General features: G+C 39.3%; 1 protein-coding gene and 1 long non-coding RNA gene across 3 annotated transcripts; one reads left to right on the forward strand and one right to left on the reverse strand.

Moving 5' to 3' along the window:
* The first annotated feature begins 493 nt into the window (after positions 1-493).
* LOC144898561 (uncharacterized) lies at positions 494-3,325 on the forward strand. Its single transcript, XR_013627452.1, has 3 exons — positions 494-510; positions 573-626; positions 3,020-3,325. It is a non-coding gene; the product is annotated as an uncharacterized LOC144898561 (long non-coding RNA).
* Positions 3,326-9,845: 6,520 nt separating this feature from the next.
* On the reverse strand, positions 9,846-27,513 carry LOC131125741 (phospholipid phosphatase 3-like). Of its 2 annotated transcripts, none has more exons than XM_058067572.2 (6): positions 27,204-27,513; positions 16,443-16,597; positions 12,613-12,893; positions 12,484-12,541; positions 12,192-12,368; positions 9,846-11,348 (listed from the first exon to the last, which is right to left on the reverse strand). In XM_058067572.2, exons 1-6 carry the CDS (start codon positions 27,334-27,336, stop codon positions 11,220-11,222), a joined length of 933 nt encoding a protein of 310 aa, XP_057923555.1. In that variant the 5' UTR covers positions 27,337-27,513; the 3' UTR covers positions 9,846-11,219. The 2 variants fall into 2 exon arrangements, with proteins under 2 accessions (XP_057923555.1, XP_057923554.1); XM_058067571.2 differs by lacking the exon at positions 16,443-16,597 and adding an exon at positions 15,962-16,119 and having other exon boundaries at positions 27,204-27,509.
* Positions 27,514-27,614: the final 101 nt, after the last annotated feature.

Below are 27,614 nucleotides of genomic sequence, written 5' to 3' on the forward strand. Positions count from 1 at the left end.
CAGCAGTAGAACATTGGTAAGTTTCAGGAAAATATTAGTTCCCGACTAAAAAAGCTTTTTGTGAAGATACATTTCAAATTTTTTTATCTGCTGTAAAGGTGACATTCATTTATGTGCAATTTCATCATCACCTCTTTTTGCCTTGCACAAAAAAAGATGTATCAATACATCTTTAGGATCGGGCATTCGGGATTATATATAAATAACTCTTTGGTACAGAAAGAGTTAATAATGACTATTATTATCTTTGTGAAGGCAAATTTGTTATGCAACCTGTATATCGGACGCCATTTTTCGAAGTCATGACCAGTGAGTGTCCACACAAGCGTTACCAATTCATGAAGTCATTAAAACGTCTCACTCAAAAGGCCCGAAACCTTCCTCGTACGCTCGTCAAGAGCGACCCACCAAACAGCCAGCCTTATCAAACAACATGTGGCACCGGAAGATAAGGAGGCACAGTGGCGAGATGTCGCCATGCTCCATTCAGCGAGCGACCCGCCGTGCCAGGTGAGCATATGGATAGCATCAGAGCTCCATGTTTGATGAAGTCAATGTTTGTGTTCCGTCAGCAGTATATTCTTCTTGGCCGTCTTCCCATGGGGCTCCTTCAGACACATATGGAGGTAATTTGTTCCAAATTCCTCAGCAGAGAGAGAGAGAGAAAAGAAGAGTGGAGGGGGGGGGCTGCTTTGGGATTTGGGGGTTGGAAATCAGGCTGGTGGTGGTTGGGGGGCTACATTTTTGGGGGTTCTCGGCGATGGGATTTGTGTGTGTAGTCTCACTTTGAACAGCTTCGTGTAACATGAGAGCATGTTTGGGAGGGTTGAATGTTACAGTAAAATCCAATTTTGAACAAAAAAAAAAATCAAAACATCCAAAAAACCTCATTGCTAGGGCACCGTGTTTTTATTATGATTGAAGCATTAGCTCAGAAACTGTTCACAGTATCTGTTTCTGGTCAGAAAAGACCTTTTTAACAGTATTTACTTTTGTGATTTCAGTGTATTTAATGCAGGGGTCTCAAACTCAATTTATTTGGGGGCCACTGGAGCTCGGGTCTGGGTGAGACCCAGAAAAAAACGCATTTATTAAAAACAAAAAAATGTAAAAAACTTCGCTTTGGTTCCAATTTTCTACAAGAAAAGCTCTGATAAAACATTCCACTGTTCTCAAATATCTTACTTTGTATTTTTCTACACAAAATACGATGAAAAAATAAATAAACAAATCAAGAATAAAGAAAATCAATCAATCAGTAATAAATAAATAAATATAATAATAATAAAAACTTAAGAAACCACATATAGTTGGTGGGTAGACAAATTATTTTTTTTCAGATTAAAATGAACAAAGCATTATTAGAGCCCTGTAGACAGGACAAAACACGACTATAGTCACATTTATACTCTTTTTATTTACAACATATTGCGCAACTGCAGGGTCTTGAGACACATGCTAACTCGCAAACTAGAGAGCTAGCGACCTAAACGGTAGCCTTCAAGTTATTTCCTTAAAACTTAAATAGCCAAAAACTTACCACTTCCACACGGATAGGGAGGATAACTATTAACAGTTATTTAACCTTTAACATGAACATTAATCAAACGTATTAATTTTTTCTGGGTACATGATACCATACAGCATCCATATCAAACTTGCGCGGGCCGCACTAACATTAAACTAGCGTCCTGAGGGCCACATTTGGCCCGCGGGCCGTGTGTTTGAGACCCCTGATTTAATGCAATACAATACATCCATGTTGCTGCGGTAGTCGCCTTTAAAAGGAGTTCTATTCTTACAATGGCATTGCAAGTTGGGTTTTAGTGTAAGTTGAACTTAAATAAAGTAAGAAATATTAAATTAGATTAAATAGAAAATATAATAAAACAGGTACTTACTTTTATCCCTGTCATTGTCTTGCACTATGAAAGGGTGTTGCAAAGTAGGGAGAGATGGGCCGAAGTCTCTTTAGTTATCACTTTCCTTTCCATAGAAGCAGATCCTTTCACATGCTCAAGGACAGTCTCTGTTATCCTTGATGATGGTAGCGACATGCGGACATTGTTGGTCGCCATTTCTCCCTTCCTTTGCCATCAGAACAGTATGCTTCACACTTGGGAGACATAATGAAGGGAAGTGTTAACATAAAAGAACACAAGTGGCGTCCTTGCTTTTGTGTAGCGATGCGTGCAAATACTGGGGATTCTCTGATCGATCAGGCTCCGATAAATGCTTTTAAGTGGCAATCACAAAAGCCGATAACCTCCAACTCCTGCAGTCTGTAGTGATCTCTGCGTGCAGTGTAGTGTCTTGGGTAACGTATTCCTCCCACTTTCATTCACAGCAGCCAGGAATTCTGGGAGTCTACCAAAGGTTTGTTGGAACACGAAATGGTCCATGGATTAAAAAGTGTTTGGGACTGCTGTTATAGTAGGTGAGAAAGCAAATACTAATACTAGAAAAGCACTCGGAAATCGTAGACCTCGACCAAAAGCAATACATGCTGATGTCAACACCTAGCATGATAAGTGTTTATATCACAGTCTACATATGAAAATGGCTTAAAATACTACTATGCTAATATTAGCATGCTATCAATGCTAACATGAGCATGCTAACATCTATTATATCATTATATATGTGTGTAAAAAAAAAAAATATATATATATATGTGTGTATATATACCTATGAAAACGGTTAGCATGCTAAAATCTAGCATAATAGTGCTAAGTATTCATATACGTGACCAGCTGTGAAAATGGATACAAATGCTACTATGTTAATGTTAGCATGCTAAAATCTAGCATAATAGTGCTAAGTATTCATATACGTGACCGGCTGTGAAAATGGATACAAATGCTACTATGCTAATGTTAGCATGCTAGCAATGCTAAATTTAATCAGTTCTTCCATAACCCATTTCGGACAATTCAGAATCTTTCTAGTTATGTTGAACACAAGACTGGCAATAACATACTGGTAATAATACTTAATTAATAATTTATTTTATTTTCAGAACATCAAGGGCCGTAAAAATGAGCTGCAGGCCAAAACTGGCCCCTGGACCATCACTTAAACTCCCCCGACGTGCCAGTGTTTATGCGTTGGAGGATGATACGACTGGGAAACTAAGACAAAAATACTATAAAAAGAAAAAAAACAACTTTGATCATTTGTTGACACGAACAGACCAATGATATGACAACATTTAAAAATAGAAAATTGTGCTATTTGGGAGGGAATCATTTGGAATGTTGTGCAAAAAGCACCGCAGCTCCAAAAGTCCCTTTATGGAGAATAGATGCCGCTTTTCCAAGTAAATATTTTGACATTCATGTGTCTCGTATGAAAGTATGGTGCTTAGAAATGTGATCTTGTACGCCGATGGTCAACATCCTGTTGACTGAACTATTTTTAATTGACATACTTGATCCACATTGACTGATAAATGCACAAAAAACCCTTAAAGGCCTTATAAATAAAGACTCTTCTTAGCTTTGCATCCAAAATGTCAACATGTCAAGTCTTACAATGGAGATGTTAAGCCAAGAGCCCTCCGGTCAACAGCATTAACAATCCAATGCCTAATCCCACTCAAGAAAGGTTGTGATGCAAGAGATTTGGCCTCCCACGTCATGTTTACATTGCACTGACACAAAGGAAGTTGAAGAAACCTGAAGAATGAAGAGATGTTTATTGCAAAGTCACTTTCTCGCATTACAAGAGAATTTTTTTAGAGTCCTCTAAACATAAAATAACACCCCTATAGTCACTTTTACACGTGTATTACCCAATATAGCAGACATAATACAAACCAAGCTACCTTAGATATACGTAATACTCAAATGTTAGCATTGACTGGGTATTATATCATCATTGTAATGTGAGTGGGCGGCACGGCGGTCGAGTGGTTAGCGCGCAAACCTCACAGCTAGGAGACCAGGGTTCAATTCCACCCTCGGCCATCTCTGCGTGGAGTTTGCATGTTCTCCCCGTGCACGCATGAGTTTTTTCCGGGTACTCCGGTTTCCTCCCACATTCCAAAAACATGCTAGGTTAATTGGCCACTCCAAATTGTCCATAGGTATGAATGTGAGTGTGAATGGTTGTTTGTCTATATGTGCCCTGTGATTGGCTGGCGACCAGTCCGGGGTGTACCCCACCTCTCGCCCGAAGACAGCTGGGATAGGCTCCAGCACCCCCCGCGACCCTCGTTAGGAAAAAGCGGTAGAAAATGAATGAATGAATGGTTAAGGAGAGATTCACAATACACTTCAATGTCTATATCAACAAGCAGAGACACTCACACAGGAGCTGCTGTCGGCCACTCTCTATATTGCTAACCTGCTGCTACAGGTCAATTCTAACGAGCTGTCTTAAAGTCACATATATTGTGGTTCTAGCTGTGTGCTCACATATTTATACATTTTTATCGACTTATGGTGAATGAGCTCTGTGGAAAGTATGGCCTATTTTCTGAAAGAAAAAAAAATGACCAAAAAATCATGAATGCTGAATCACCAACATGCAAGTAGTACATAGATCCACTGTCTATTGGTGGATGGCTGGTGAGGTACAGTATATTGTGATCATATATGATCATTTGTATGATAGTGGGTATTTTGGTAACTTTAGATGTTGGATACAACCATCTCTCTGTATGATGTGATGCAGGTGTAGATCAGTACAAACTACAACCACAATAAGTGGTAGCTCCATGTAAAAACACACAATGGACACTGGCTCATCATTGCTGCGTGTCTGGATGTTGTTTTGCAGACAGAGAAAACGATTACGTGCTCCAGTGACAGGAACATTGTGTTTTTGTTAAGTAATCGAATGGGAAGGGCAACAATGTCTTCAATGCCCTTGTGGAAACATCTGGGTAGTTCGCTTTAACTTTAATCCAAAATGACAGAACAATGAACTTCTCTTTGCACACAAGGGATTTGGCACATTTGTATGCTTCATTTGTGTTTCATTTTGCTTTCTTGTCTTCTCATGATTGCCAAAGATCTTCCTAAATAATCTTCACAAATTTGATTGTTTGTTTATACTACTTTTTCTTGTTAGCTTTCAACTTTGTGTGGAAATATGTGGTAATAACTATAAAAGCAATCTTCACTCGCTAAATGTACTGCAAAAAAGGTCAGTAAGGATAATTCATAATGCCGCCTACAGAGAACATACTAACTCCTTATTTCTAAAATCACAAATACTTCAACTTGCTGATATAGTTCATCTTCAAACAGCTAAAATAATGCATAAGGCTAAAAATAACCAATTACCTAAAAATGTCATCCAATACTTCCTGACAAGAGAGGAAAAACTAAATTGGAAACACTTATATGCTAGGACTATGTTAAAAAGCCATAGCATTTCGGTATGTGGAAAAAAAACTTAAACTATATTAGGAAAGCAGGAAGTGAACAAATGTAACAGTTACTCATTGTAAAAGTACCAGATAGAAGGGTAGGATTTAATAAGCTTTGCTTCTTCCTACTCCTTTTGGACATGTGGAACTGTGAACTGATTATGTAAGTAAAGTGAAGTGAAGTGAAGTAAACAAAATAAAACATATGAAATAAAATAAAAACCTTAAACTATATTAGGAAAGCAGGAAGTGAACAAATGTAACAGTTACTGATTGTAAAAGTACCAGATGGAGGGGTAGGATTTAATAAGCTTTGCTTCTTCCTATTCTTTTCGAACATGTGGAACTGTGAACTGATTATATAAACTAAACTAAACTAAACTAAAAATAAATAAATAAAATACTTAAACTATATTAGGAAAGCAGGAAGTGAACAAATGTAACAGTTACTGATTGTACCAGATGGAGGTGTAGGATTTAATAAGCTTTGCTTCTTCCTACTCCTTTTGGACATGTGGAACTATGAACTGATTATGTGATGCATTCAATTGTAATCTGATGCATGTTCAAATGAAATTAAACCATTACCATTACTTTTTTCACTTCGTTCTGGTAAAATTACTGCTGATTTTTTTCACTGTTGCTGGGTCTTATATTTTGGTTTCTTGTTAGATGATATTTTTAGTTTCCATGTTACCTTCCTTTTAAAAAAATAAATAGGATATGTGCAATGAGATTGCATGGACTGATTAGAGACTTGATGGCGCAACATGATGGATCATCAACTATAATGAGGTCCCGTACTGTATCAGTCAGGGCATCGAGTGCTTGTGCCTCCGCTTCCTTTCAGCATCCATCCATCTGTCGGAGGTGGGAGAAGTCATGACCTCACAATCCTCTGCCAATGACATCATGTGACATTAAACTCTGTGACAAGCTTCATGTTGACTCCAGGAACAGATGGGCCAAACTTCTACTCAAACTAGTTTCCTCTATATTACATACACTTTCATCATTTTAAGTTCCCACACACTTGTAAGACAAGAATCAGCTCTTGGGGGAAAGAAAACTGTTTGAGTTTGTTTGATGGCAAAATCAAATAGTTTATCCATCTAATTGCTTGTGACGCTCAAGACTGGGTAGCGTAAATAAGGATCTGTAAATCACAGAGGATAATTAATAGGGTTTAAACTGTAGTGGGAACACAACAACACTCCGACCACATGAAACGGATTCCATTATTAGAGTGTAAAGCATTTAAGAGCGAGAAAGCCTCTTTGCATCGCAGAAAGAAAATCAAGTCCAGCTGGATATGTGAAAAAGCGGAAGACGCCACGGCCCGGTGAAACCTACGCCGCATGCTGTCGTGTTTGCTGTCAATTACATGTGGGGTTATCTTAAAGCCAATCTTGCACCAATCACGCCTTAATGGGGCAGGTCAGAATGCCACTGGCAAACATGTCAGGCTTTTGGCACTGATTGTGGTCATTAGGAGAACACAAGCACTCATATTTCACTGCGGAGGACATGTGACATATGAATTTGTCCACTATGATCAAAGGTATCCAAAGTGCGGCCCATGGCACATACTAAAAATATAATTTCAATGCGTGACGTAAATGAACGGATGCAGGGGAAAAAAAGCAGGAAATGTCTGAGCAGAAGAGGCAAAGTCACGCTGAACGACGCAGAAACATGTCAAAATTTTAAACCGATGTACCTAGCATGATAGAACTAAGTGTTTCGATAAGTCTCCACTTATGAAAATGGCTAAAAATTGCAAGCTAACAATGCTAACATGCAAACCTTTCCATGCAACACCCAGCATGGTAGAGCTAAGAGTTGTGTGCTAATACTTACAAAAATGTAAAAAAAAATGCTACAATGCTAACATTAGCATACTGACTCTAATATACTAACACCTAACAGGACAACACCAAGTGTTTATATAGGTTTCTACTGATAAAAACAGTTAAAATGCTACTGTTAGCAATGCTAATGTTAGCATGCTAAACCTGGCATGGTTGCCATAAGTGTTGATGTCAAAACTATTGAAAATGGCTAAAAATGCGATGATGCTAATGTTACTATGCTAGCAATGCTAACATGCTATCACTTACCATGATAGCATTAACCGTTTCTATAAGACTGTATTTATAAAAACATGCTAGCAATAGTAAGATGCTAACATTAGCATGCCACCACGTAGCATAATAGTGTTTCTGTAAGTCTGTAAAAATGGTGAAAAAGGCTACAAAGCTAACGTTAACATGCTGACATTACCTGCACCTAGCATGGTAGCGCTAACTGTCTTTATACTTGAATAGGATAATGGTGAAATAATGTAATAATGAAGAATTTAATATATTCATTTTTTACTGTGTTATTTTAATAAAGTAAAAAAATATGGGAACAAAGTCAGAATTATGACAAGAAGAAAGTTGAAATAGTTGGAAAATAAAAAAAATAAACAATAGCAGAAATGGAACAGCTGTAATTTTACAAGAATAAAGTCAAAATATTAAGAAAAAAGTTGTATTTTGGTGAGAAAAATAAATAAAATAAAAACAAAAAGTATATAAAAAAATAAGTTAAAAATTAATACATAATAATAAAATAATAATATTTATATTATATATTATTTAATAATAATAAAATAATAAAAAGTCATAATATAATCAAAAACAAACAAAATTAAGTTGTTCAAGTGTATTTTCACCTCAAGTAGGTCAAGATACAGCACACGTTTGAAGCTTATTGAACTAATCAACACTAATCTGCTTCTTAACGTGCCGGATGATCCGCCAGCGTTGGGATGTCACGTGAATGCGCCGGCTCGTGATGCAAGCAAACAACACTGAGGAGGTGTGTGGCCGTGATAATGCATAGCAAGTATTCCCATATGTGCGTTATGGCCAGGGTGGCATAGCTGCTATGCAGAGTCCATATTATTCCAGAGGGGAGAGGGTTTACAGTCTGGAATGTTCACTATTTCCCCACAGGAAGTCGAGCATGGAAGTCGACCATCGACCCACGCCCAGATCTCTCCATCACACGCAAAGCTGGCGAACTACTGAATTACTGTATAAAAACACAGACTCTATCACATACAGTGGAACCTTGGTTAGCGGCATGAATACGTTCCAGAAGGTCTGACTCCATCCAAAACGTACTTGGACAAGAACCCCAATAAATCGGGTCCGGAAATTCTAAAATGTTGATACAAAACACTTTTTTTTTTTTTATTAACTAAAATTTTACATGCAGATACATACAATTCTAAGATGCGATTCTTGATGGAACAGTTCATGCTGGTACTTGTAACCATTTTGCATTATTGAGGTGAGAAACTCGCACACCCGGAACAAGTCCACCAACCCAACTCTCATGATCAGGTTCGCAATTCACTCGTCTATACATTTATAAAAATACAGTTTGAGTAACAGTTGCACAATTAATGGCATGTTCCTTTTTAAGCAGCCTGCATGCTAAGTGAACGAGTTAGCGGACAAGAATACCCAGAGTCCTGACTCAGTAAAAAACCTGCAAGTTTTGAACGACTCGTTCAATAGCTGATCATCACAACAACAATAATTCACTGCCAAAACAGGAAGGTGGTGTCTGTGTTGATATCGCTTCCACATTGTGTCTTTGGCAAGAATAACGTCTTCAATGAGGGTTAAAGTAACCTTATATGTTGATTTATACTTTTCAATGTTATTTGCCTGTAAAACTATAAACTTTAAAAACTTTTAAAACTTTAAACTATAAAAACGTATTTTGTGTTAACAGTTTTGCCTTTCTTAAAATGATTCATTTGATTCACTTCATTATTTCCTATGGGGAAAATGTATTAGCAAACAGAATAAAGAACAGTGAGCAGTTGTTAAAAGAGTGAGCTAGCACAAGTTAGCATCTACCTTATGAACGTAGTAGCCACTTGTTGCTTCCCCATCCAAAAACGACAAAAACGTGCTGCCGTTAAACACCGTCGTTTTGGGGTTTTTTTAGATACATTTAGAGCTTGCTAACTAGCTGCCGCCAAGCCGTAGGAAAGTGACTTGACAGCCAAGGCAAAGCGCATAACCAAAGATGCCAGAAAAGTCGAACTGCAATTACTTTGAAAGGTGAGCGATCAGACACGCTGGCATCTTTTGGCTTAGTCTGTGGCAAGCTGCTGCCAATGGAAACCACTGATATGCGTCCCTTTTCAGCTCAATCAGAACTGACGGTTGGCAACCCTACTACTTCCTGTTAGCATGTACTAGCAGGCTGCTATCGGTGATAAAATATACATGGAGAACACAGTTTAACTCACGTGATAATAAAGTAGCCATATTGTACACAAATATAAAACAAGCTAATTCCAATAATAAAACAAGCTAACCAACTGAGGTTCCACTCTATTTAATGTCTTTAAAATAAAAAGAAAACAGCCCGCTCCTTATATTTTTTGTGTTTTTATTCACACACATTGTAAAAAAAAAACTGGAAACATTACAAAAAAATACTGAAAGGCACAGTTTATATGTACTTGAAGCTAGTCTGCCAATCACTTCACAATGACGTTTGCATCCTCAAGCAGCATTTAGAACGTTTACACAGGTACAGACACAAAAGTCCTAGTGGGTGTTTCAAAACAACAACACACACATATGATACAATGTATACATGTACTGTACATACATATATTTTGAATACAATAATGGAAAAAACACGAGATATGATGAGTGGTTTAAATGATTTTTTTGTGTCATATTTCAATATAAGCTTTTTTGTGAGGTGTTTTACAGCGTGCCAAATCCATAAACGGTTACTTTTTTTTTTTTTAAGTTGTGCTTTGGTACCTGTGCTAAACAGTGCCGGTCTTACTAGTTAGTACATAAACACCTGTGTATAATACATACTGTATGTTGTCACAGGATTTTGTCAGTGATGTGTGTGGTGAAGAGTAAGAGTTTAGTGTGCGCGCAGCATATGACGCTTGTTTTCCACAGTGTTACGTCTCGGCGTCCATGTGTGTGCGCGCGCCGGTGCAGGTGTTCCGTCTGCGGCTGGACAGAGAGGCTGTAAACGCGAGAATATATAGACAAGACATGAAGACAGACACACACACACACACGCTGACCTCACATATGCGAACGCCCGTCTGGTGCATGTAACAAGGCAGTCATTTCATTAAATGGCTCAGTGGGGGCTCGTCCCAGCCAGCAGAAAGAGGCCCACATCTATCAAACACACATGCCCCCCCCCTACCCCAAATTTACTCTAGCTCATGTGCGACTTTTTATATACAACACTATATGGACGCAAATGCTTACAAAGCTTTCCGACAGCTTCACTTCAGGTCATTCAAGTGGTATGAAAACTATAAGAGTGCTATAAATCAAACATTCCTTTACAATGTGTACTATATCTATATAGAAAAAAGTAATACACATCCTTCCTAAAAATCAGGAATTTGTTTTTACAGTTTTTCTATCAGTTCCACAGTGAGTGAGCGGCAGGAAAATGCTGTTGCCGTTTCTCACTTGACAAGAGCGAGACGTCCTCCGAGGTGATCTCTTTCTGAGCAGATATGACTGGAAAGGAGGAGGTGGATTCGTCTTCTCTCTCGTCAAGGTGGAACTATCTAGTGAGCCTCAGGAAACAGATGCGCGTTTCCACAGAGAAAGGACATCACGCTTGTTGATTTTCCGCCGCTTTGCTCTTTTCCGCGTTCCAAGATTCCTGACTGGTCTGCTTGATCCACACTGTTAAAGAGTTCAATTTGTCCCAGTTTGAGGGGCCAGTGTGTGTGGTAGCGATTGTTCTATGGCATGGGTCACCTTTCTAACACACGCTATGCCATTATTAGGTGATTGCTCCTCTCTCTGATGTCCACTGTCGGAAGAAGGTCTTTTCTTACAGGTGCCTGAGATAAGGCAGAACGTCTCCCTTTGGCCTTGAACAAGTCTGATACAAAGAACACCTGTGTGTGAGAAGCAGGACAAAGTCAGCATTTAATCCTTACACAGACAAAAAAACCCAAAACAACTATTTTAACGTTCTTCCCATAATGCATTTAGTCAGAACAAAGCTTTAATTGGAGTAGAAACGGCATAGAAAACGAATGATTGGATGGCTGCCGAGGCGCTTCAATGTTGCCTCTGTCCACCAGAAGGTGGCTGATATCATCGCAGGGCCCCGGCAGGCACCAATGAAATGCTTTGCTTGGACAAAATGCATTTTGGGAAACCGTTAGAATAGAAACAAACGCATATTGGTACATGTTTGTATATTTCCAAGCTACCCTTTGAATGTTAAGTAGAAGCGGCATAGAAAACGAATGAGTGGATGGCTGCCGAGGCGCTTTAGTGTTGCCTCTGTCCACCAGAAGGTGGCTGATATCATCGCAGGGCCCCGGCAGGCAGCAATGAAATATTTTGCTTGGACAAAATGCATTTTGGGAAACTGTTAAAATAGAAAACAAACCATATTGGTACATGTTTGTATATTTCCAAGCTATCTTTTGAATGTTGAGTTGCCGTGTAATGATTTTAGCATTTTTTTGTGAGGTGATACCCTGAGCGATTTCCAACAGGTTGCCAAGTTTGTTGTGAGTTCACTAACAGCTCGTGATTGGCTCCTGCCAAAGAAAGCTACCGTTTCCTCACTGACTCCCAAGCGGCACAGTACTTAAACGATTAGTAGTAGTTCTGAAGTATAGGAGATGTCATGAGATTAGAAATTAGCCATACATTATCAGCTGCAGGGTTTAAGGTTTTAAGAAAAAAATAGCAGAAATGACAGTATACAAGATGGATGCACTCACAATGCAGTAGGCCACCAGGGCGCCCTGAACAAAACCAGCCAGGACATCGGTGGGGTGATGCTTGTGATCCGAGACACGGGACAAGCCAGTGTAGAAGGACATCATGACGAGAGTGAACTGGGTCAGCGGGCGCAGCAGACGGGCTCCATGCCAAGTGAAACGAGACTGCAGGTAAAACTGTTAAAAACAGAAGGAAGACTTATTTAGAATAGAAGTCCCGTGCTTTGGGACTTGAACCAGTGCCCTTACTGGTGTGTGAAAGGAGTATTTAAAAGACAAGGAGTGAACGTACCACCAGATAGAGCATGGTGTACATGGAGAATGACGCATGTCCAGAGAAGAAAGACTTCCTGAGGAAAAAAAGAGGTCAGTCAGCATTTAAAAATAACTGCATTGTGTTTATTATTAGTGGTTATCATACCTGGCTTCCTGGACTTTGCTCTCGGGACCCTGACACATGTAGTCTGTGATGTAGCCCAGAGAGCAGTTGATAGTGGTGAAATCCGGTTTGCACACGTCAAGAAAGTGAGGACGCAGGCGGCCCACGGACACCTTGGCGATGTCGGTGAAAGACTGGCTGATGGCACAGCCGAAGACAAACACGCCCACTTGTTTGTAGAGAGCGGAGATGTACGGATTGCCAACAAATGACTTGGAACCCTCGTTGAGAAAGTAGATCCGGTAGCTCTCACCGATGATGATCTGATGACACAGGTCAAAGGTTACAATTTTGTGAATCCTCAGCTCAGCAAGTGTGAAAGGATTTTATTCTGCACAAGCAAAAATGGGAATTTAATTGTTTCTTAAAATATCAGCTGTTTAGTTAAGGTTCATGATGGAGACAGTTTGACCCCAGAATGGATGCATTTCGATTTTTGAAGTTATTGTGTTTCAATAAATGTCTTCCGGATGTGTGGACAGGAAGTGACATTGACGATTCAGACTTGAGTTTTAGCGTACGGCCACAAAAGTACCCCAGTTTATTGTTATAATTCATTCATTCATTTTCTACCACTTTTCCCCACGAGGGTCGCAGGGGGGTGCTGGAGCCTATCCCGGCGAGAGGCGGGGTACACCCTGAACTGGTGGCCAGCCAATTACAGGGCACATATAGACAAACAACCATTCACACTCACATTCACATTCATACCTATGGACAATTTGGAGTCGCTAATTAACCTAGCATGTTTTTGGAATATGGGAGGAAACCGGAGTACCCGGAGAAAACACACCCATGCACGGGGAGAACATGCAAACTCCACACAGAGATGGCCGAGGGTGGGATTGAACCCTGGTCTCCTAGCTTATTGTTATAATTATAATGATTATTATTTTGTGCTTGTTGATTATACAAACTGTAATAACTGTTGTTGACGGCTATCAAGTCTAGCGTGTGTTATTAGTGGCCAGTGTAGACTGGAGTTCATCAGAGTCCTTTAGTCCCTTTAACTGTACAGTATTTGCATTTTACTTCATGCAATTTAAACCTAGAATATGTACAATTTGCTTAATATGCACATTTTTGTGACTAATAACAATAGGCTGCAGTCAACCACGAAACAGCAGTCCGCAATAGAGTGAGGGCGCGATGTTCAAACAGCAAAGTGGTGACCTTTGGAAGGATTGTTTGTTTGCTCTTGCTATTATAACGGCCATATTGCTATTATAACGTCTATACTGCAATTATTTCTCTTAAAAGCGGTCTGAGAAGGGCAATGTTGTACTTCAATGTGTTTACTCTTGCAATTTAAAAACCTGAGTAAACACGTTGACAACGCAGGAGGCGCGTGTATACGTGTAGTTTTGTGAAGGAGTGCAAATAAACCCTCTGTCTGGAACCGACGATAGACATGCTAGACTGACTTGGGGGGTTGAGGGGGGGAATTTAACTCACAGCAGCTGTCCAAGCTCAATAATGTTCTCCCAACCCCCATGGACGCTGTTGTCTTGCAGCCATACACAGGAGTAAAAAAAAAAAGCGCAGAAGCAGACTTGGGGCAATTTGGGAAAAGGAGGTATGAGGGGGAGGCACTGAGACAAGAGAATGAGAAAAAGGAGGAATACACATGAGAGGGAGTAAGGAAGGAAGTCAAAAGGAGTAGAGGCACCGCTGGTTCTAATCATCAAAAAACGCTGAGCTTGGCAACGTGTCTTGATTTTTGGAGGCCAGACTCAGCAGGCGCACAACCGGGGCTACGTTTGTTTTTCCCGTCTTTCCAAAAACGAGCTCTGGTTTCACACCAGGCATGTCGGACTGTTTTCATGTTCGGATCTGAGGCTTCATCGGACATTCTTACAGAGGGCGCAGGGATCAGCTTCATTCTGGGATAGCCCTCGAGGAGAATCAAGCGTCTAATAGTTGATTCCACCGTTCAAGCCTTTAGAACCGCCTTGTTACAGGCCATGGGTAGGGAGAATAGTGCGGGGATTGGACATCTGGCTGCCCTTGTGTGAGGGAATAATAAATGTGCAGCTAACAATCACCGGGGCTAGATGCTAATTTAAGCCTTATCTAAAAAGGTCCTGAACTTCTCAAACAAAAACCGTGGCGACCTTCATACATTTATTACCAATGTGGACTCTTACCAAAGCGACAACTGACTGAGAGCCGGTGCTCGGAAATCACAAAAGAAAGTCAAAGAGCACACTCGGCGAGAGATGGATTGCAAATGATCAGTGCGCTCGGGTGAAATGAGGTATCGGGCAACGTCGCCTTGTTTGGGGTGTTCGCCACAATTACAGTATTCATGTGAACAGTCAGCGTGTGGACCATAATTACATATCCCTACAACTGCCGCTTACTATGAACTACCCCTGTGGTCCGAGCTTGTAAAGCAGTAATAGGAATATCCATCTATGCTCCTGCTGTTGCCATGTGGCTATGGAGAAAGTGTATTGTCTAAATGCATTGTCCCTGAATGAATATACTGAGTTAGATACTAAGTGGATACTAAGAAGATACTAAGTGTTAAGCTGCTGTGTGATGAGTGTGGAATGAGTGAGGAGTGGTGTGATGCCGCTAGTGTCTGTGGTTCTTCTAGTGAAGAATTGGATTGATTCTACCATGTCTCAGACATTTGTGTATGGTAACCCCTCCGCAATTTGCGCTTTGAATTTCATGACTTCACGATCACGGTTTCTGTCAAAAATATACCAATAATTCAAGCTGTTTCGTGGTTGAATGCTAATTGGGGCATTGGGGCCACATCAGAAAAAATTATTACATTTTTTCTTGTACATTTCAAATTTCAATCTCGGATTTTACTTTCAGTGCTCTAACACTCCATCGTAGACTGCATCTGCAACAACGATGTTATATCTGTACGCCAACATTGAGCTCCACCAAGCATAATTTAAGCTGTTTCGTGGTTGAATGTTAATTGGGGTTTTGGGGCCACATCGGAAAAAAATAATTTTTTCTTGTAAATTCCCAATGTTAATCTCAGGTTTTTCTTTCAGTGCCCTAACACTCTATCATAGACTGCATCTGCGTCAACGATGTTAAATCTGTACGCCAACATTGAGCTCAATCAAGCATTTGTAGCGTGCTAATAGTTTACAAATCGACATGAACACACTTCCTTCTCCCAAAACATCTGCTTGGTTTGTTGTGATTGTTGTGAACATGTGCTTCCATAACAGTTTTAAGATCATAAAACATGACAAGGACAAATACATATGCACAAAGTTGTCAGTAGGTGCTGCTAGTAGCAGTGAAGGCTGCTTGAAAGGTGATGATGATGATGACATTAGTGAGTGAGGTGACTTACAGACAGGATGGTGATAAGAATGCCAGCAGCGCTAAGCACACCATCGCTAATGGTGTCTCCATTTTTGGCTGGGTACTTGATGGACTCATCATCGCAGTAAAACCCTCTACGGTAAGGCTGAACAGCGCTGGTCTCAATGACCAAGAAAGGCAGGCCGGCTATTGTGAAGATGCAGTGAGCCACACGGGGAGAAAAGCAGAGAGGGGGTTGGGGGGTGGGATGGAGAGAGAGATGGAGGTGCTGAGTTAATATGCACATTAAAGAGTCACAGGTACAAGCAGGAGGTAACAACAGGAACAAACTCTGGGACGAGCTCAATCCATTTGGTGGCAAACCTACACACTTTTGGATGAATGTTGTTCGATTAGCAATACATTTCTTTCATTGGAGGTCGAATTAATTAGCAATTGTTTTGGATGGCTTGAGCGTGTCCCGATGCGTGTTCTCTCTGATTCTCCTGCCGCACCACAACACAACTTACTGAGACCACGGGCACAGTGACGCCCACTGATGTGAGCACCGTGTTGGACACTGTGCTGCTCTTATAGGGAAGACTGATGCTGTTGTCATTGCAGAAGAATCCTCTCTGGTAAGGTGTCAGGGGAGATTTGTGCAAAAACACAGCGACAAGCATCACTGTGTAGTTGGACACACAACACAGCGTACAGCTGGATCAGTACATAGTCTAAACACCAAGATACACGCATCAAGTAGCATCAATGAGCAAGAAAAATACAGTGTAGCGTAATTATTTCCAAGTAAATCAAATGAGTCTGTTCCAGAAAGCAAAAATGTTAACACAACACACCTTTTTTTATAGTTTTACATGCAGAAGACTTTTGAAATGTATATAAATACAGTGCATACAAATCAGGAGTGCCGGATGCTGAAAAAAATCAAAAGATGCAGGGGGCCACATTTTTACATACGTGTGTATTTAATATTGTAAAAAAGTGAAAAAAAAATTTGTTTTGGTTTACAAAATTGTATACAAATAAATTAAATCTGATTTTGTAAAAAAAAAAGTTTATTTATGTAAATTTTTTTTATAGAATTCAAGATTTAACTCATGGCAAAACAGGAAGGTGGTGTACATGTGGCGTCTCGCTGCCACATTGTGTCTTTGAGAACGGTCACATCAACAATCATGTCTTCAGTGAGGATAAAAGTAAGTTTTGATGTTCATATATCCCTTTCATCAGCAATCATATAAATACAGTGCATACAAATCAGGAGTGCCGGATGCTGAAAAAAAAACAAAAGATGCAGGGGGCCACTTTCACATTTTTACATATGTATTTAATATTGTAAAAAAGTTTAAAATGTTCTATTTTTTTGGTTTACCAAAATTGTATACAAATAAAATAAATATAATTTTTGTAAAAAAAAATGATTATTTGTGTAAAAAAAAGTTGTATTTTATAGAATTCAAGATTTAACTCATGGCAAAACAGGAAGGTGGTGTACATGTGGCGTCTCGCTGCCACATTGTGTCTTTGGGAATGGTCACATCAACAATCATGTCTTCAAGTAAGTTTTGATGTTCATATATCCCTTTCATCAGCATTTAGCATATGCCTTTCAAGATGGTTTATGCATCAAAAACATTTCAGCGTCAACCCTCTGATGACATCATAGACGGGCAACATTCCGGGGACAGATGCTAACGGGATGTTTTGTCATCAAAGTAATTCAGAACACAGTTGGACTCACACAGGGCATTAACTCATTCAATCTTGCATTAACTCATTCAATCTCAGTCATTTTTGAAAAGTCAACCCCTTCAGTACCCTTCATTTTAGACGATTCGGACTGATCTTTTAAGGCACACGGAATATTATGTTCCATGCCTATATAAATAAAGACTAGACTCAGGTTTTTCATCAGAAAGAAGGTCTTTCTGCCTTTTTCCATTCTTTAGTAATTAGCAGTAGAACATATGTAAGATTAAGGAAAATATCAGTTCCCAACTAAAAAAGGGAAGAGAACCAGCTTTTGACACAAATATTTTTTTTGCTTTGGTGACAGCTGAGATACAGTATTTAAACAAAAACAACACAAAAAATTTGAAATCCATTAGTGTGGAGTTGCGTCATTACCTCTTGTGCCAGAAAATGTAAAAGATGTAAAAATACGCTGTTGGGATCAGGCATTCAGGGTTATAGAAATGTATAAATACAGTGAAGAAAATAAGTATTTGAACACCCTGCTATTTTGCTATTTCTCCCACTTAGAAATCATGGAGGGGTCTGAAATTTTCATCGTAGGTGCATGTCCACTGTGAGAGAGATAAACTAAAAAGAAAAATCCAGAAATCACAATGCATGATTTTTTAACAATTTATTTGTGTGATACAGCTGCAAATAAGTATTTGAACACCTGTGTATCATCTAGAATTCTGACCCTGAAAGACCTGTTAGTCTGCCCATTAGAAGTCCACCTGCACTCCATGTATCATCCTGAATCAGATGCACCTGTTTGAGGTCGTTAGCTGCATAAAGACACCTGTCCACCCCATACAATCAGTAAGACTTTAACTTGTAACATGGCGAAGACCAAAGAGCTGTCCAAAGACACCAGAGACAAAATTGTACACCTCCACAAGGCTGGAAAGGGCTACGGAGCAATTACCAAGCAGCTTGGTGAAAAAAGGTCCACTGTTGGAGCTATCATTAGAAAATGGAAGAAGCTAAACATGACGGTCAATCTCAATCGGAGTGGAGCCCCATGCAAGATATCACCTCGTGGGGTCTCAATGATTCTAAGAAAGGTGAGGAATCAGCCCAGAACTACACGACAGGACTTGGTCAATGACCTGAAAAGAGCTGGGACCACCGTTTCCAAGGTTACTGTAGGTAATACACTAAGACGTCATGATGTGAAATCATGCATGGCACGAAAGGTTCCCCTGCTTAAACCAGCACATGTCAAGGCCCGTCTTAAGTTTGCATATGACCATTTGGATGATACAGAGGAGTCATGGGAGAAAGTTTTATGGTCAGATGAGACCAAAATAGAACTTTTTGGTCATAATTCCAATAAGCGTGTTTGGAGGAAGAAGAATGAAGAGTACAATCCGAAGAACACCATCCCTACTGTGAAGCATGGGGGTGGTAGCATCATGCTTTGGGGGTGTTTTTCTGCACATGGGACAGGACGAGTGCACTGCATTAAAGAGAGGATGACTGGGGCCGTGTATTGTGAGATTTTGGGGAACAACCTCCTTCCCTCTGTCAGAGCATTGAAGATGGGTCGTGGCTGGGTCTTCCAACACGACAACGACCCGAAGCACACAGCCAGGAAAACCAAGGAGTGGCTCCGTAAGAAGCATATCAAGGTTCTAGCATGGCCCAGCCAGTCTCCAGACCTGAACCCAATCGAAAATCTTTGGAGGGAGCTCAAACTCCGTGTTTCTCAGCGACAGCCCAGAAACCTGACTGATCTAGAGAAGATCTGTGTGGAGGAGTGGGCCAAGATCCCTCCTGCAGTGTGTGCAAACCTGGTGAAAAACTACAGGAAACGTTTGACCTCTGTAATAGCAAACAAAGGCTACTGTACCAAATATTAACATTCATTTTCTCAGGTGTTCAAATACTTATTAGCAGCTGTATCACACAAATAAATTGTTAAAAAATCATGCATTGTGATTTCTGGATTTTTCTTTTTAGTTTATCTCTCTCACAGTGGACATGCACCTACGATGAAAATTTCAGACCCCTCCATGATTTCTAAGTGGGAGAAATAGCAAAATAGCAGGGTGTTCAAATACTTATTTTCTTCACTGTATGTACATATTTGGTATTGAATAAGTTAATAACACGACAAAACATGCGTCATGTTGTATGCTAATCGGAACGTGCGCACACTGAGGCAAAATTTTGCCGTAAATTTGCTACCATAACCGGAAAAACTAATTTTAAGACGCTAACTTAACAACAACCCTATTATGCTCATTTACATCCCTTTGTATTGAGTTGTGGATTCCTATAGAGCAGCTACACACAATAACCTGCACAGAAAGCTTTCTAGATCTTCCAGAATCTGCACCTATTCCAGCTGTATTTCCCTAACTGTCTGTTTTAGTTCATTCCACCCATGCCCCGCCTTCGGGCATGCTTGTACAGCTAACAGCTTGTACCCGGGCTTGCCCATATAAAGAAGTCCTTAAGGAAGTCCAACATTCTTACAACATTTATAGGTCAGAAAAGTGGAAAAAGTGGAAAAAGCATAAATGGTCCCCTAAAGGCTGCATCAGCTGATCTCAGGCTGAGCTGAAGATGAAAACAAGAAAACGATATCTTTGTGGCTAACAGACCAGAGAAAAACGTCTCCTGCAGGCACTTTCAAGAGCACTTGACAAGGATCACTTTAAAGATGCCTGTGGAGCTTCTGATCCATTTTGTGTCGTTGGCCACTTAAAGCAGCAAAACGATCATATCTCCAGTGAAGTCAAACACTGCACTTTGGAATTGGGAAGCGTTTTTCCCTTATTCTCCGACATTCTGAAAGGCAGCAGTGGGTGACTTTGAAATCCGAGTGTGGACCCCACAAGCCCCATGAGAGGGTCTCGAGGCGTAGACAAAAATTTGAAAGGACTTTCAAATCACTTCAAAGTGGTCTTTAACTGATGCTGACGCTTTCAAGACACTCTTTGAATAATTCAGCCATCTGCGAATCCACGTGTCGGAGAAGGTTAAAAGCAGACTGGTGTAGGGGTCGGCACCGTGCCTCTGGAGGCTGATCGTGGGGAGGGGGCCGGGGGGTACGATTTTCTCAAACCAAAACCAAACACACACTCTTCGGTGTCTGACACCCTTTACACATGCAGCCGACTGGCACTTTGAAGGTCCAAAGTGGACTGATGATGGGAACGGCGGAATGCCAGCCTTCTCCCCGCATTCAGCAAGACTTGCATTAACATTTTTGTTTTCATTCACGTTCCTCAAACAAATATCAGCGGGGAGCTTAAATCCCCCCCCTCCCCCAACCCCCCCATCTCACTGGGTGGTTTGAGTTCTGGAACTTGAAAAATATACAAGTGACCTCAAACGTGACTGTTTGAACTCCTCTCATTATTATTTTCTTAGTCAATTCATCTGAAGTAATCGAGTAATCTGGGGTGTCCAAAATGCGGCCTGGGGGATATTTACGGCCAGGGGCTGTTTTTTATTGGCCCTCTGGACATTCTAAAAAGGTGAATTTAAACAGTCGTAATATGATGAGAAACTGCGATCTCTATGCTCCTAAAATGACAAAGATGTATTATTTTGCCTTTTACGTTATCACAAACAGGTGATGATGCAACTCCACAATAGAAAAGAGCACTTTTGGTGCCGTTTTCAGCTGAAAAAACAACTACAAAGTGGCAGAAGTACATTTTATAAGAACTCTTCCTGCATCTTTCCCATTCAAGTTCATGCTACGCAGCAACCAGGAAGTGAAAAGGCATCATCTCGCCGTGTTGCACAAAGGAGGTTACGCATTGAAGAAGAATTTTAACACGTCCACACACACAGCAGATATGAACATTGTAAATAGTTCATGGTATTATATTTGTAAAAATATATTTATTTTAATGTACAACAAATACTTTTTGTGTTGTTTATGTTGTGGGAAATGCATCGAAAAGTTTTTTGTCCCCCCTTTTTGTTAAGTGATGTTTTGCTGAAACTTACTTATGTTCTACTGCTGGTTCCTAAAGAACGGAAAAGGGTAGAAATAAACTTTTGGTAGGTTCCATGTTTATATAGCTGTAGAACACAATATTCCTTGAAAAATCAGTCAAAACAGCTGGGATTGAATGAGTTAATTGGAGACTCTCCCGTGTCCAAAGCTATGAATGGGAGTGTGAATGGTGTGCTGATTACTAAAGAACGGAAAAGGGTACACACAAAGTTTTTCTTTCGGCTGAACGATGAGAGTCTTATCGCTCTTTTGGTATATACCATGTCTATACAGCCCAAGAACACAGTACTCTACAGTACTGTACTACTACGACAGTACAGTACAGTACAGTACGGCACACTACACGCAGTAGTGTGCCTTTAAACATCAGTCAACATCATGTGTATACAGCCCAAGAACACAGTACTCTATTGTACTGTACTACTACTACAGTACAGTACAGTACACTACACGCAGTAGTGTGCCTTTAAACATCAGTCAACATCATCAAAAATGGCCAGTATCGAGAGGGACGGCTGGGATTGAATGAGTTAATTGGAGACTCTCTATTGTCCATAGCTATGAATGGGAGTGTGAATGGTGTGCTGATTACTAAAGAACGGGAAAAAGGTAGACACAAAGTTTTTCTTTCGGCTGAACGATGAGAGTCTTATTGCTCTTTTGGTATATACCATGTCTTTACAGCCCAAGAACACAGTACTCTACAGTACTGTACTACTACGACAGTACAGTACAGTACGGCACACTACACGCAGTAGTGTGCCTTTAAACATCAGTCAACATCATGTGTATACAGCCCAAGAACACAGTACTCTATTGTACTGTACTACTACTACAGTACAGTACAGTACGCTACACGCAGTAGTGTGCCTTTAAACATCAGTCAACATCATCAAAAATGGCCAGTATCGAGAGGGACGGCTGGGATTGAATGAGTTAATTGGAGACTGTCTATTGTCCATAGCTATGAATGGGAGTGTGAATGGTGTGCTGATTACTAAAGAACGGGAAAAAGGTAGACAAAGTTTTTCTTTCGGCTGAACGATGAGAGTCTCATTGCTCTTTTGGTATATGCCATGTCTATACAGCCCAAGAACACAGTACTCTACAGTACTGTACTACTACTACAGTACAGTACAGTACGCTACACGCAGTAGTGTGCCTTTAAACATCAGTCAACATCATCAAAAATGGCCAGTATCGAGAGGGACGGCTAGGATTGAATGTGTTTTAATATTTAAACTTTTGACTTATGCTTGTAAAAAATGCTGCTGACTTCATTTTTTTTCTTTTAGTTTTCTTGTTAAATCATATGTTTATAATATACCTCTGGGATAACTGATTATCAATTGATTGATGTAGCTCTAGATCTGTCAGGTTTTTCTGACACACCAATGGATTGTCCAAAGCTTTCAAAAAGAGGTCAAGTGCTCTGGGTCAGGTCGTGTTTTCCAGGCAACTCAGCTGGGGATTTTTCTCAACCAGCCGTCCAAACAGTGCAGCATCAGCAGTGAGCGAAGAAGCATCTTGGGATTTTCCCCTCATCCCCCTTTTCCCGCTCTTAAAAAAAAAAGAGGAGAGGGTGGGAAAGAGGGATCCTCATCCTGCCAGTAACAACAACAGTCAGCAAGCGTGTTTCTTGCATTAGCTCAACGTTCACCAAGACTAGCAAAACAAACTAAATACTGGCAAAAGTCTGGGTGTCTACTCTGAAACTCCTTAGACATCACTCGTTACATGCAAACACATTAGATGAGGAACGGTGATGCAAGCGTCTGCTCTTTTCATCAAAACTCAACTCACTGGTTCCGATGTCATATGCTTTTCTGTTTGTGCTGTGCCTTGGAGCGCCATATTTGGGAGGTTTTTTGCCAAAATATCATGAGTATTCAAATAAACATACGTGCATTTTCCATGCACAGGGATCCCTCACTGTCTGGAAGAAATGTGTACAGAGGTAGTTGTGGTATACACAGCCTCCTCCCAGCGTTTATGACACTTGTAATAAATATACAGTAGCGCCGCAGCACAGCTTCGCTGTGACATTTTTAGGTGTTTAAAAAGATTTATTTGGTCAAACTTGTTTTAATCAAATTCGGTGAATATTACCAAAATATTTTGTCTTAGCTGAAAAACTAACGTGACAACAGTAAGGAAAAAATATTCTGGGAATAAGTCAGAATTATGAGAGGAAAGAAGCTGAGAAAGCTGAAATAGTCGGACATTAAAAAAAGCTAAAATAAAAAATAATAATTTTATGAGAATGAAGTCAAGAAAAAATATTAAATATTTTTAAAAAATACATATTTTTGGAAAACTTAATTAATGGAAACTTAATTCTTTGTTTTGTTGCTCATCATATAAAAAATAATCTACTTTCTTTAATATTTCATTTGCTTTTTGACTTTTTTTCTTATAAAATTACAGCTGCCTTTTGGTTCAAAAATTTTTTTTTTTACAATAACTACTAACTGCTAACTTTTTGTTGCCATTATAACTTATGACTCCACTCCTATAATATTTTGACTTTATTACTCCTGTAACATTGCTGGTTCCACAATGTACAACTTTATTTGTTGTTTTGTTTGTTTCTCATATCATTATGACTTCAAAAAATATAAATAAAAGACGTTTTTAAAAAAAAAGTTTGTTTTTTTCATTTTCCAACTTTCAACCTTCTTCTGGTACATTTTGTTTTTCTAATTATGACGTTAATTCCATAAAATTTTGACATACTTTTTTCACTACCTAATTTTCCTAATTTTGTTTTTTTTTTATTTATTTGCTATTTTGTTTGTTTCTCATAATAGTACAACTTTTTTCATGTATTTTTTAATACTTGAACTTTATGCTCCTAAAATGAATTTTTTTTCCTCATAATATTACAATGTTATTTTTGTGACATTACTTTTTCCGTTAATTACTTTTTCTTTGTTCTTGTAAAATTATATCAGATTTTTACATTTTTGCTGTTTTTGTTTCCGTTTTCTTGTTAAACGCGCCACAGAACAGAAATTTAGTTCCAAATGTGAAAATTGTAAATACTTCATGGTGTTATATTTGTAAACAAAGTTATTTGCATGTAAAACAACCCTTATTTGTGTTGTTTATTTTGTAGTGTAGTTGTTTAGATATTTAAGCTGTCACCAAAGCAAAAAGCCTTTTGGAAACTGATATTTTCCTGAAACTTACCCATGTTCTACTACTGATTACTAAAGAATGAAAAGATGAGAGTCTAATCTTTCTTTTAGTAGGTTCAATGTCTATTTAGTCATCGAAAAAATGGGCGGTGCTGAGGAGGATACGTTTTGAAAAACGCCCCGGTTTTGCATAATTAATTTTTTGGCACACACCCAACACCAAATCTCACGATACAATACTACGGTATCCTCCAAACTCAAATGACAACACCGCACCAATTAGTCAGTGTTCCGTGCATTCTCATGGGAAAAAAAATGCTTCGGTTTTCGTAGGTTTCCTTTCAGTCGAGGTACCACTATATTACAGAACAAGGCTCATGAAAAATGTGGTCCAAGAGTGCATGAAAGGGTGACCTCCTCGGAGTGTAGTGATTACCAGTGTTGGCCCACCATTTCCTCTCTGTGGTCGCTGCCCTTTAAACCACACGTCTCACCAGAAAAAACGCTGCTGGTTTGTTGACAAGCTTTTCTGTGGGGAGGTGCGCTCACACAGCACATATCGTGGGGGATTTATTTACCCTCCGCAGAGACAGAAAGAAAACTAGATTGTCAATCTGTAGCGATATATTGGTTGAACAATAGTCTGGCTTATGGCCTTTTGCACACTCACGATTCTACAGAACATCAAATTCCAAACATGTGGTGACACAGGTCAGAAATTACATGAGTAAAAATAGTCAAAAGTGTAGGCCGTGAGGTGGAACACACCTTTAACAGGATTGTAGAGTGAATATAAGTGTTTCGGCCACAATGACCACCTTAAAACAGTGTTTGCAGCTGTTGGACGTCATAGAACGAGTGCTGAGAATCGTGTCTACACACACACACACACATAGGGCTGACCCTTTCACCACTTCCCTTAATTACTCCACGAATACACACCGACACATATAATGCCAGATGTGCAGATCAAGAGAATTCCTGCTGAGGAAGAATGCAAGACATTCTGGGAAATATCACAAGTAAAACAATATACAGTTCAGGTGTGTGCTAGACAAAGAAGCATAATTAGTGTTAAGTAGTTTTCCTTTTCTCAGCACATTTTTGCAAAGTTAAAAAAAGACAGCTTATAGATCATATCAAGATTTGAGATAGGGGGGGTATCATTCTTCATTTTTGGATGTAATGCTTTTAACAAACACGTTTTGTGTCTAACTTTTTCCGCATCAAGGGCCAGACATTGAAAAATCAAAGGATGCAGGGGAGCACTTTGATATTTTTGCAAATTTTTTTTAATATGAAAACATTTTTGTCAAATTTGGTTTTTCGAGGGTAATTAAAAGCATTTTTTTGTAAATAAACCACATTTTTTAAAAATCAAATTTTTGACAAGAAATTTAATTTTTGTTGAAAAAAAAATCATTTTGTTTGGAGCTCCACAATTAACCGATTACCCAATTAATCAACAACCGTTTTGGCAATGGAGTAATATTTTTTTCATTTAAAAAATCTATATATTCTGATTTCAGCCTCTCAAATGTGAATTATCTTTTAATTTCCTTCGTCAACCAAGAAAGCAGACCTGTTATCTTCGAGTTTTAGCCAAAACAAGACTTATTTGCTCTGATGATTCAAATCTTTAATCATCGATTAATCAAAATTTTGTAATTTTTTTTATATGAAAAAAAATTGTAAAATTTGGTTTTGTCGGGAGTAATTAAAATTAAATTAATTAATTTTAAGTAATTAAAAGCATTTTTAAATAAACCACATTTTTTAAAAATCAAATTTTTGACAAAGACCTGTTATCTTCGAGTTTTCGCCAAATCAAGACTGATAATTCAAATCTTTAATTATCGATTAATCAAAAAGTCAACTCATTAATAACCGCAACAGCCGTAGTTTTCATAATTGTTTTCTAAAAGTTTTGTAAAAATGTAAAAATATGTCATTTGTGATTATTTAGTAGCAACATTTCAGCATTTTGTCTTCACATTCTGTTTTTTTTTTTTACCCCGTATGTTTAGTTGTTTTCATTTCATTTCTACATTGTGCGAGTGCACAAGTGGCCCCCGTGCCACACTTTGAACACCACTGCTTTAACATGTAAGCATCATGAGCTAGCTAAAACTCCAGGTGGCTACAAAGACGATATGCAAGTGAGTCAATGTGACTTTCTAACAGAGCAGAGAAAGTGGTGGAGCAGAAACGGTTTTTTTCCTCTTTGAAGATGTTAGCAAAATTGTTGGGGAATTTTTTTTTTTTTAAACGTTTAACCTCCAAAACGTAAAAAACGTATACCGGCGGTTTTTAACCTGACAAAAATACAATACGATACGACGACAACAAATGAATGGTTGTGAGCGTCTTGTTAAAAGGTGAATTAAAGAAGTAAAATAACAAAAATGAAATATTACCTAAAAACAAGCAGAAGAGGTCCACTCCCACCAGTAACTTTCTCCGGCTGTGGTCCTTACAGTTGTTCTGAGAACTCCCGCCGGTCTTCGTCTCGGCTGCCATACTTTTCTCATATATCAAGCAGCGTTGCATTTAAAGAATTGTATCGTTCTTCAAATCGAGTGGAATTCAATTCGATGGTCCTTTAACTAACTAGTCGCTTTCCTTTCCTGAAGAGGAATAGTCTCAAGTGTTGCTTCTACTCTTCGCCTTCTGAGGTCTCAGGACCATCCTTGGCTCCTTTCTTTAAGGGGGTAGTGGGCGTCCTGTAAGCCACTCCCCCAGCCACGCCTCTCTCAATTAATAACATGAGAGGAGGAGGGTCCCGCCCCCTGGGGACTCTAGGCGTCTTCTATTGGCTTCTGTTATGG

The sequence above is a fragment of the Doryrhamphus excisus genome, linkage group LG6 (assembly GCF_037039965.1).
Source record: "Doryrhamphus excisus strain RoL-2023G ecotype Guam linkage group LG6, RoL_Dexc_Guam_v1.1, whole genome shotgun sequence".
NCBI lineage: Eukaryota > Metazoa > Chordata > Actinopteri > Syngnathiformes > Syngnathidae > Doryrhamphus > Doryrhamphus excisus.